This window comes from Carlito syrichta, unplaced genomic scaffold (assembly GCF_000164805.1).
Source record: "Carlito syrichta isolate Samal-C Ts95f unplaced genomic scaffold, Tarsius_syrichta-2.0.1 Scaffold312030, whole genome shotgun sequence".
Lineage (NCBI taxonomy): Eukaryota > Metazoa > Chordata > Mammalia > Primates > Tarsiidae > Carlito > Carlito syrichta.
Genome location: NW_007256126.1, coordinates 345,811 through 358,170, shown reverse-complemented (window position 1 = coordinate 358,170; position 12,360 = coordinate 345,811). Strand labels below are relative to the sequence as shown.

At 42.8% G+C, this 12,360-nt stretch overlaps 1 protein-coding gene across 1 annotated transcript in view; it reads right to left on the bottom strand.

Annotated features, from left to right (window-relative positions):
• Positions 1–3,308, bottom strand: part of MGAT5 (mannosyl (alpha-1,6-)-glycoprotein beta-1,6-N-acetyl-glucosaminyltransferase) — a 217,426-nt gene extending 214,118 nt beyond the window's left edge. Inside the window, exon 1 of the mRNA XM_008069436.1 lies at positions 2,924–3,308. Within this exon, the coding sequence (XP_008067627.1) occupies positions 2,924–3,164 (241 nt within the window). The 5' untranslated portion in view covers positions 3,165–3,308. The remainder of the gene's footprint in view (positions 1–2,923) is intronic.
• Between the last annotated feature and the right edge of the window lie 9,052 nt (positions 3,309–12,360).

Sequence of the window (12,360 nt, the reverse complement as noted above, 5' to 3'; positions counted from 1 at the left end):
TCTTGCTCAATTCAAGTTATTGGTGCCCTGGGGGGAAAGGCTAGGCTTTCACATTTGAAATAACAAAAGCCACTTATATGTTTGAGAATATTCTTAAAAAGATGTTAAATATTGTTTGTTGTTTCTACTTGTTCTCCAAAGTGGCAGGGAGGAGGGCAATTATCCCCCTATGTGTGAAGACATTTTGATTGTCACAAGGGAGGTTTTACTAGCCTGTAGTAGGTAGAGACCCCAGAGATGCTGCTAAAATGCTACCATGCACAAACAGCCCCCACAACAAAAACTTATCCAGTCCCAAATGTCAATAGCACCAGCTAAGAAACCCTTTAGTGGGTTCTCTCCACATGAGATTACAAATACCTCAAGTACATAGACACAGTCCAATTAAATTCCAAAAACTCAGCTCTAAGGACACTGACTGACATGCTAAGTTGATTAGATGAAAGAGAAAACTAGCAGTGTGAGTTAGACCTGCTGATGCGACCTGTTTATTTAAGAAAGAGACAAATTATTTGCTAAAGTTCATGTATAAAGAAGTTGAAATAATTTCTATCATTTTTTTGAGATGCAAAGTCCTATGATTATAAGCATATAAGGTAACTGAAATTCTAACATACTATTCTGGGATTTTTGGTAACCTAAAAAGAATAACAAAATATCTCTATGAGGTTGAAAAGACCAGATCTCATTATCCTTTAGAATATGGAAGAAGGCTTCCCTATGAGATTTTTAGTAGTATACAAGAAATAAAAATAGCCAAAACAAATGCAGAAATTGAAGGTCTATGTAATTGTCAATTCATATAGCTTCTCCTGCCCATAAAAAAAGGTTTGACGTTCTGAGATAAAGAGAAGAAAAGGACTCCTGAGCTATTCCCCTTTCCCTACAAAGCTATAACACAAAATTCACAGAACCAGAATCTTCAAAACAGCACCTGTGTAAGTTACCTATTACATCATACACATTGGTAGCACCAATGGCGACAAGTGTCTTTTATTTTCCCTCTCTGATGTTTTACCCATCAGAAACACTGAGTAACGTTACAATCAGGAAATGTTACAGAAGATGTAAGTCAATGAGTAATTTTTAAATATACCTTCTGAAAAACTACCTAGTTGTTTTTGGGGTGAGCTCCTAAAATGGAGTCTCATTTTTCTTTTTTCTTTTTTTTGAGTTGGAGTCTCACTCTGTCGCCCAGACTGGAGTGCAGTGGCCGTTCCCAGCTACCACAGCCTCGACCTGCTGGGCTCCAGCGATCCTTCCGCCTCAGCCTTCCGAGTAGCCAGAATTACAGGCACGTGCTACCTCGCCCAGCTAAACTTTTGATTTATTGTAGAGATGAGGTCTCGCCTGCCCAGGCGGGTCTCGAACCCGCGGGCTCAGGCAATCCACTCACCTCAGCCTCCCAAAGGCGCAGGATTACAGGTTGAGCCACCGAGCCCAGCTGGAGTCTCATTTTTTAAATCCGCCAAAAAAAGGTGGCATTTTTTTTTTTCTCAACATCTCAAAAACCAATGCCTACAGCCACTTTTAATGGATTAAAGGCAGATCGTGTGCTCATTCAAATAGTAAACACTGAAAAAGAATTGCTATACTGTTCCTTGGAAGTAACCATCTTTTCCTCTCACACAAATATAAATATGCACACACACACACACACACACACATATATATATATATTATATAATAAAAAAGATTTTTGGATTCTTTCAAAAATAAAAAATATATATGTATAAGTGAGTATGATTGCCCGTGTTTGAACTTACCCTGCACTAAACTGAGTATGTTGCTGCATATATTCAGGAATGATCATTTGAACTTCAGGGCATGTTCCTTGATTAGGTCACAAGCAGAACACTGACCTCTCTTCACCTCATCTCATCGTATTCTTTTAACTCATCTATGTTATTTTTCCCAAGCACGGAGACCACTGAAGCTTTGATTCAATGACTGCACTTTGCCATTGAACTATTACAGCAGGTCATCTTCTGCAGACCAAGTCTGCTCTGGATACTCAGTGACAACTGGAAAGCTGGGATGTGGATTCTCCAAAACACAACATGATCCCAATTCCATCTGCAATTTTTGTTTTGTAACTATTTGTGTATATATACACTTGTGTGTGTATATAAAATATCAGAAAGATATACACTGAAATGTTAATTATGGCTACTGCCTAGAATAGCAGATTTACGTGCAATTTTTTTTTCTTTTGCTTGTCTACGGCTTCCAACTTTTTCTATATTAAGCATAACTTTTGCTAAAAGAAAAATAAGTTATATCCCATATGTGTATTTTTTTTTTTTTTACTCTATATAATTTCAGAAAGAAAGTAAGGCACTTTAAAAAAGGTATCAAGTATAAAAGATGTATTTCAAAGTGAGGGCAATTAGAGACGGGGTGAGAAACAACAATAGTAAAATCTGAAGAAGGCTTAAAGGTTAAAACTCTTAGTCAGTATGTAAGCACCAATGCTATATATTGACTGGAGGAAGGCACTGGCTTCCAGAGAACACTCCTCCTCACCTTCCTCACCTCCCCTTCACCAGCCTTAATTAAGTTTTGTTTAGAGAAATATAATGAGAATATTTTCCAGTCTTCACTGAACACATTCCCACATGAGAGCATGTAGTCCCAGACATGTGCTGAGGGAGAAGGAGCTTGCTGCAAATACAACCAATGGAGCCCTAACTGTACAGACCCATTGCTCTTAGGGGAAAGTGTCCGTGTATACAAGAGCTCAGAATCCCCAAAAGGGCAATGCTTTAACTTTCTACAGGTGCCCCCTCTGTGAAATTCACTGCTCATGAAAACAGTGGCAAGAAACACTCAGTTCATTATAAGACCAAGTCTGGGAGCCTCTGGGGTCCTTTCAAGACCAAGGCATGCTTCAGTGGAGGGGTTCCAGTAGCACAGCACTTACCATAAGCTGTCATGACACCAGCATATGGCCCATCCACCACATTCCTATTTTCTTCTGCCAGTGCCTTGATGTACCTTTTGCTGAGGTCCAGGATCTGCTCACGCAGCATGGAGCTGCTTTCAGGTTGAGTTCGCTGCTGGATGGTAAAATGCAGAAGCATCATACCCCAAATGAAGCCAAAAGTCACCAGGAAAAAGCCCAGCTTCTGAGAGGACAACTTCCACGGAGTAAAGAGAGCCATTGCTCTCTGGCAAAGTCACCTGCCCTCGGCTCTTAACGCGTAGAAGGTAGACACAAGTTCATGGTGCAGCCTGGGTATGCGAGTGTACTGGTCTCACTCGGGCTCCTGCGTCAGCTGATTTCCTCGCCTCACTTCCATTCTCCTGAGAAAAAGGAAGACAGTTAGCAGAGTGGTGGTAGCAAAGCCCAGCAAAACAGCCAGAAGCCACGTTTCGCTTGAATAGCTCTAAATAAAATGTCAACGTTTTTTTAAAATTCACTGGTTCAGTATCTCTGTAAGCTGAGGGGAAATCTGGCTAGGCGACAAGAAGCTGAGCAAATCCGGAGGGGGAAGTGTGTGTCTGGATGTGTTAATAGGTGTAGTGAGGCTGTTCCAGCCTGGACCAAGTTCAAAACAGGAAGCTTGTTTTGCAAGGTGAGGAGGAGATGGAAGGCGATTTCACTGAATGTCAGCAAAAACCCACGCGGAGGGTGGAGTCACATCAACATCATCAGGCATTTGTGTGTGTGTAACTTGAGCTCACAAAGTCATTATTATGTGTTTCTGGCAAGGATTAGAGGATGTAGCTGAGAGGTGAGCAAGAAAGCAGATGCCCCCTCAGGGGTAACTAGACAAGGAACAGGGAAAGACTCCCCTGCATCTCATTTAAGCATGGTCAGCTTTCATTATCGGTGTTTACAGATGAGAGGACTCTCTTGGGGCCACCAGGTGACCTCTCTGGTACACCAGCACAGAGAGAATGTCACACAAATGGGTCTTGCTGTTCTGGCTACATGAGCGAAAGCCTCACTGCTCACTTGCATGCTGCAGCCTGGGAAATGTGGAGCACCTGGCACACAGCTTTTCTGTGGTTCTCACTTTCCCTCCCACCATGCAGCAAAATAAGACATTAAAAGGCAAAGTCGTTTCAATATCGATGCGACTAGATCCTATCTGATACGAGCCCACACTGGGCCGCCGTTCCCAATCAGGACTTTCCAACAAGGGGGCCCTGAGTACGGGTTGCAAATGAGTATGCCCAGACAGCCACCCCTTCAGTCAGAGTCCTGGGCCCAACAGTCAGCCACCTTACAAACAGCACCATTTTCTGAGTGTCCCCCAAGGACGCCCGACAAGGGACTAGCCCAGAGAGCTTTCAGAGTGTGCAAATATGTTTCCATTCAAAGGATTCTTCTTTACAAGCAGTCCAAGAGGAAATGGCAGCAGGCCCTTGGAGCAATTTGCTTTCAGAGTGCAACACCTTGGATCTCTGTTGGTCTGCCTCTCACTGTGTCTCCCTTGTCTATTAACAGAGCAATCAGTAGTTAGTAGCACTAGTAACTAGTAATAACAAAAGTAAATGATAAATAAGTTCTAGCTATGTCCTAGGCATTGTGATAAACATTTTTTTTTGTGCCTTAACTCACTGAATCTTCAAAAAGTCCTGCATGGTGGAAGTATTAATATTATCAGCTCTGTTTTACGAGAAAAAAAGACAAAATAAAGGCCCAGGGAGATTCACTTGGCAAAGGCCAGCCAGCTATGTGGCAGAGGAGGGATCACCCAGGTATGTCTGAAGGGTCAGAAAGTCGTGCCCCACCTTCCCTTCATCATCCTGCCCTTTTAATGGCCTGTTTGTATGTGGCCAAGAAGGGTTTATATATACTTTATGAGTACGAAAAGCAACCAAGAAGAATGTGTAACAGAGACCCTATGCAGCCCACCAAGCCAAAAACATTTACTATTAGCTCTTAACAGAAAAGATTTGCCAACCTCTCCATTCTAGGCTAGTGGTTCTCAAAACGTGACCACAACTCAGTGACAGCAGCATCACCAGTGAAAACTGTGAATTCTCAGGTCCCACTCTCAGAACACCTAAATCAGCAACTCTAGGGGTGAGGCACGCTATCTCTACCTTTAGATGACTCTGCTGCATGCTCAAGTTTCAGAGCCCCTGACCCAGCCAGCCAGATTCCAGGCCCATACATTCGTCCCCGTGTATCACCACCACAAAGCCAGTACGGCTTCAGCTCTGTCCAGCACAACTCTATAAATAAAATACCCAGGTCCCATCACACTACATACCTGCTGGTCTGCTCATCACTATGAACCCTGCTCATCCTTCTTCAGGAGCCTCCCAATCTTCACTCAGCTATTCCTCTCCCACCCTGCTGCCCTGATTTGTATTATGCTGAAAATCCAAACCCAGCCTGTTTCCCCCAGCTCCAGTCACACCTGCCTCAGACCATTGTCCCCATGGCTCCAGCCTGCAATACTCCCTTTCTAGTCTGAAGTCTCAGAACACTTGTATGGAAATGGAATACTATTCGGCCATTAAAGAAGATAGAAGTCCTGCCACTGGAGGCAACATGGATGAATCTGGAGGACATTATGTGTTAACTGAAGTAAGCCAGGCACAGAAAGACAAATAGTGCATGATCTCACTCATATGTGGAAGCTAAAAAGTGGATCTCACAGAAGTAGAGAGTAGAATAGTGGCCACCCAGGGATGGGGAGGGGAAATCGGATGGGAGGGGGGAGAGTGAGAGATGGGTCAATAGGTGCAAAGCTACAGTTAGATAAGAGGAATAAGTTCTGCTGATCTACTGCATAGCAGGCTGACTAGAGTAACAATAATGTATTTCAAAACAGCTAGAAAAGAGGATTTTGAATGGTCTTATCACAAAAAATGATCAATATTTAAGTTGATGATTTGCTACTTACCCTAATTTGATCATTATACAATGTATACATGTATGGAAATATCACGTTGTACCCATAATTATGGCAAGCATTGTGTCAATCATAGATTTTAAAAAATTTTAAAAGGGGGTAGTAATAAATAAAGGAGTATTACAAGTTAAACAAAACACCTACCTTGGATTATTTACCAGTCTTTATGTGGAACCCCATGATATCCTTTACGAAACAATGTCACGCCCCCACCATTCCAAAGGATACCACAGGGCAAAATAAAGTATGTGCTGACTAACAGAATGGATAACCCAGGAAATTATGGCACTTTATTCAGTCCTTCTAAATGCAGCCCAGATTAACAGCACCTTCCCTCTTTCCTCCCCGCATTCCTCCTACAAGTATATACTGAGCACATACTGCCATCAGGACCTGGGTGCAGAACAGTGAACAAAATGGAGTTCCCATCCCAAGGAGCTAATACTTAAAAAGCCATCTCACTAATCTGGTACTGCTCCTAGCTCCTAGGAAGTGGCTCAGCTTCTTTTTTTGATCACCATAAACATTAGTTAATTTTACCCAGGGCTGAAAGATTTTCCCAGGGTAAGTAAATGAGGTGTTATACTGAGAAAGATGGTGTTCTGGTAGTTGTCTTTCACTATTTTAATCACTAGCAGGAAATTACCTGTCCACTTTCAGACAGGAAGCCCTACTCTACTTCCTCAATAAACCCTATAGAAAGGACTCCTCAAGGCTGCAGAGTTTAAGGAGAGAATAAATGCCAGGAAAGAAATGAACAAGTGTTTCATTAGAAGGTAGAAGGCGCCGAGCTCAGTGGCTCAGCCTGTAATCCCGTGCTTTGGGAGGCTGAGGTGAGTGGATTGCCTGAGCCCGCGGGGTTGAGACCCGCCTGGGCAACTTGGCGAGACCTCATCTCTACAATAAAATAAAAAATTAGCTGGGGGTGGTAGCATGCTTGTAGTTCCAGCTACTTGGAAGGCCGAGGCGGAAGGATCGCCGGAGCCCAGCAGATGGAGGCCGGCCACTGCACTCCAGTCTGGGTGACAGAGTGAGACTCCAACTCAAAAAATAAATAAATAAATAAATAAAATAAAATAAAGAAGGTAGAAGGCTTCTCTGCTCTTGACTTGGACAGAGTCAGCCCCACCCAGATGGTGCATTCGAGGGCACAAAGATGGCTGAGAAAACCATCCCAGGAAAAACTGTTCCAGCTCAGAGACATGCAAGTTTGGAGGGAAAAAAAATCCCTCACTATAAGGAGTTCAGAGCACAGTTCTGATTACTGAGGGTTCAGATTTTAAGTGACTATAGAACTGTCAGGAAAGTTCTAGTCTCCAGTGGTTCTAGAATTTGAAATAACAGAAACCATATGGGAATACACAGAGTATACATAATCACAGTAGGAGTCATCTCTATGATTCCTATTAGGAAGACAAAATTTAAGACTTTTCAAAAGCATTATTCAGGGGACACCCTCTTCTCCCTCAGTAATGAGCGGACAATGAGGAGGTTACAGAACAGGCATCCTCACACAGAGTCTTGGTGCCATAAAAGCACAATGGTGATCATCAGAAATAGCCAGGCAATTAACGGAAAAGTCCTAGACCAATAGTGATCAAAGAGTTGTTTCTCAGGCTAAAAATGTGCCCGCCTCCAGACCTTCTAACAGCTGGGTCCTCCTGCTAAGTGGATTCAATGAGTACAAAAGGGAATACACAGTAGATCTCAGAAGAGTCTGTTTGCAACATTAGCCACCCCAATATGCATTCCTTCTATCCTTCTACTTCTAAAAGAGTAGCACTCACTCTTCCCACTCACTCTTCAACACAATAAAAACTGGCTTCCACCTTTCCAAAAGTGGTTGAAGATCTCTGGCAACAAAATGTATCAGTCTCCTGGTGGTGGTGATGATGATGATGATGGAGGAGGAGAAGAAAGAAAAAGAAAGAAAGCACATGAAAAGATGCTTAACGTCATTAGTCATTAGGAGAAATGCAAGTCAAAACCACAGTGAGATATCAACTTCACACCTATTAGGACAGGTATAATTGGAAAATACTGATAACAGCAAGTATTGGTGAGAATGTAGAAAACTGGAGCCCTCATATGCTGCTGGTAGGAATGCAATGGTGCATGCAGCCAGTGTGGACAACCACCTGCAAGTTTCTCAAATAGTTAAAGATGGAGTTGCCATATGACACAAACAACTGTACTCCTAGAAATTATCCCAAGAGAAATGAGAACATTTCTCCACACAAAAAACTTGTACACATATGTTCACAGCAGCATTATTCACAAAAGACAAAGAGTGAAACCACCTGAATGTTCATCAACTAAGAAACAGAGAAACAAAACTGGTGTATCCATGCAAAAGAATATGATTTGGTCATAAAAAGGAATGAAGAACTAATTATGGTACAAAATGGATGACCCTTGAGAACATTATGCTAAGTGAATTTAAAAAATCAGTCACAAAAGACCACATATTATCTGACTGTATTTAAACAAAATGTTTAGAACAGGCAAATCAATAAAGGCAGAAAGTACATTCACAGTTGTTTAGGGCTGAGAGGGTGGAGAATAGGGGAATTGGAAGGTGATAGCTAAGGCAGTCAGGGCTTCTTGAGGGGGGGGTGTAACAAAAGTGTTCTAAAACTGACTGTTGTGATGGGTGCTTAATTCCATGGACATTCTAAAAGCCACCAAGTTATACACTTTAAATAGGAGAATGGTATGATATATGAATCATATCTCAGGAAAGCTATTACCAAAAAAAAAAGGAAGCCCATCTCTAAATCTGGGGGAAGAGGAGAAGCTCTGCTTGGAGCAGGAAGATGGGCCTCAAGAACCCTTTTCCCTCACTCCCAGAGCACAGACAAGACCAGGCTGTGCTGACACTAAGGGCTGGCCATGGACCTAGCAACAGAGTAATCTGCTTCTAGTTTATCAGACGTAGGTGCTTGTATAACCTCTGCATCAGCCTCAGAGGCCTCCACTTCAGATGGCTCCTGGCCCACCTTGTATGGCAGATGCTGATTTTTTGACCACCTGAGAACCCTGAGAAACAGCCCAGTTCCAACAGAATGAGAACCAGACTGGTGAAGCAGGTCCTTCAGGATGTCCAATGTCCTCGGAGGCTCCATTCCTTATACCAGGACCTGCCTCTTCAGAGGATGGACGAAAGTGGAAATGCACATCCCCTCGGAAGCAATGCCAGTCCCAAGCACAGAGATGTAGTCTTCTACAACAGCCCTACAGGATGATGCCATCACAATCCACAAGTGCCTCAATCTCACGGGATGGTGCTACTCTACCTCACAGACTTCCTCTGTCCTCACTGTGTATTACCGGAGCTATTCCACATCCATCTTTAAATAGTGGCTATGAGGTTGACCTTTAGCTTTATCTGGTGCAATAACATTCAAGAAATTCTAAGACTGCTGTGTCCACCCAGTTACAGTGGGAAATCCCACCCACATCTCGAGCCTCATAACTGAACCCCGCCTCCTACACGAAGTCTCCCATGGCTCCCCAGACTGAGGAGAGATCCTCCTCCTTGAAGTACTCACAGCAGTTTGTGCTCCTTCTGAAGAGCTTCTTACCTACTGCTCTATAGATGATCCCGTTAGTCTCTTCGATGGGATCTGTGAGAGTCCCAAAGACAAAAAGCGTAGGCAATGGCCATACCCTGCACATAAAGGGTGGTCACTAAGCATTCGCCGGAAGAAAGAACAGGATGGTGAAAATGAGATGAAGAAACACAAGTGAGGAATGACCTCCAAGATCTTCTGGTATGAGCCACAAAAGAACCTAGGCATCCTGAGACCACACTTGCACCTGAACTGTTGGAAGATTTTATCCTCAGCAGTGAAAAATCATTGTAACTTGAATAGCTGGGATTAAACTAAAGTGGATATGATAGCGAACAGGTATTAACAGAGGAGAAAACAGGAAAAAAGCTCCAGAAAAAAGTTCTAGAAGGGACAGGGCAGTGACATTATGGGAATAAATGATGTCCAAGACAAGGGATGGAGGGGAAACAAACAGGGGAACCTTCCTCAGAGGCCATTTGCTTTGACACTATTATGCCAAGATGGCCACAAGAAAGGATACCAAAGGGTGATGAGGAGGAGCTAAAAAAAACTCACAGGAAAGTCTTGACCTACCAACTGTCACTGCATGATCCTAGACAAGTCTATATCACAGTAGCTACATGTATAAAATGGTGAAAATTCTAGAAAGTGGTTGAGCAGGGTTGAATGACCCAAGTTATTGGTTCTCAAACTGTGTTCCAAAGAACTCCAAAGGTTTCCAGAGACATCTGAGAGGTTCTACAATATTTCATCTGAATTTTGTTTTTGTTTAAAATAAACTATTTTTTAAATAATTGTTTTCAAAAAAGTTTTATATGCCAAATCCTAAGGCACTAGAGACAATCAAAAATACATATCAAATTATACTTTAGAGACTGAGAACAAAACTGCCCTATCTCTGTGAATGGATTTTGAACTTAAAATTTTTATTTTGTTGTCCAGGAAAGTAATGCTCAGCAATAGTGTTTACTCATTTTTTAAAAAATTCAGAATCATGTATTTATTCACATAAAACTACATGACAAAGAACACTACCCTAATTAAATGCTAGGTAAAGGGCAGTAATTTTAAATTTCTAAGCCTTCTTGACTGACTTCCATGTTATAAGTGACAATCATCTTCAGATGTTAATAATTTGACTTTGAAACAATTTATATTACTTCTCTTTCCAGCCTCTGTCTCCATTTACATTCATAGCAACTTAGAGTGCTTGGCAAACTGTTTTTAAAAATAGTAGCCACTCTTACTCATTAGATGAATCTGGAATTCCACTATCCTAAGCCAAAATGTGGTACAGAAATCAACTAGATGCCAACCTTGCACCGACTGCATATTGTCTTACAAAATTCCTGATTCTGTGCTCACTAGAGCAGCTCTCTGGTCTAGCAATCAACTTTAAAAGGAAATATGATAAATTAAAATGAATAAAATGTCTTTATACAAACTGGAAGGCTGCATTTGATTTTGCTTAGGAAAATAATAATGCAAACCCTCACTTTACAGGGGAAAACATTGAAGCCCAGAAAATGTTACGCTTTCCTTAGAGTCGGAATCAGACCAGCATCCAAGTCCTGTCTCCTAATACTACACAGTCTTGACTGAGCTAAGCTGACTCTACCAGGTGCATGCAGAGGTTCAGAAAGGAAGAGACCTCTCTGTATGAAACACAAACTGGAAACCACAGTCCAGTGACATTAAGGAGCTGTGGGTCTAATGCAATGTCTCGCCAACCTCAAGGGTTGACGGAATCGACAGATGATGGGGAGAAAAATATCCATTTCCAGAATTGTTGGTATAAGGAAGACAGATGGAATGGGGGTGGGGGGGGGATTCTTCAACTAAATACAGTTGGTGTTAAAAGGAGAAGCAGAGGAGGAGGGAGGGACAGGCAATGCGACTTTTTCTTCCCAAATCAGTCTAACTTCCAGGTAAGAAGCTCCTAGGTCACTCACTCCCCTGGATGGCCCGGTGCCACCACTCACTCAATGGCCCACTCAGCAGCTGCCCAGAATTCAAGTGTGAATCCCTGATGGCTGTGGTACCAACTGAGTCTCTCCCAACTCTAGATAGCAAAGAAAGTCAGGAGCAGACAGGGGTACTGCCCAGGAACAGGTAGGAACAGAAACCCTCCATTTTTACTTTCATAACCTTGGCCCTTCTCTTTATAAACAGGAAACACACATTCTAAGTGACAACAGACTCTTCCCTTTAGAACTGGTTAAATTAGTCTTATTTTGAGTCACTCACTGAAAGGCACCAGCTAAACAACACACCTTTGGTATTCTGGGGAGGCTCTTTTAACACCTGGGTTTTAGACAGTCCCTCCCCTTTTGCATTTGAAGCAATCAAAGTGAGACAGTCCTGTGCCCAGAGCTGTCATTCATTACACTACATTTGGACTCTTCCTGTGGGCAGAGAAAGGAAAACCTCCAACCCCTCCCTCCAACAGGGAATATTTGCCTGCAGTTACACTGTCCACTGAGTGGAGATCAGGGTGCTACCTCTGACATCAATTTCCAAACACAGGGCTGGGAACCTGGATCCAGTACATTCGCGCCTTCCTGCCCTCTCTAGGCCCATCATGCCCCACTCTCACCCCAGCTGCTCTGCCATTCACAAGTGGCCTTCTCCACTAGAGGGCGCAGACGGGAAGGGAAAACAGTAGGAAATGAACACTGGATGGTTTCACTTCGACTTAGCCTCTTGGGTGTGCAGATTCCTGGCAGGTGGACAAAGGGAAAAGAGGACAAGAGTGAGAAAGAAGCTGTAACTCCTGGAGCAGATAAGATCTTCGCGTGTTCTGTAAGTTTCCTTCATGAGGAAACTTTGGGTATTCACAGTCGACAGAATTTCCTATCAACAAAAAGGGAAGCCACAGCAACCCCAAGAATTCTGAAAGTGTCTACTAA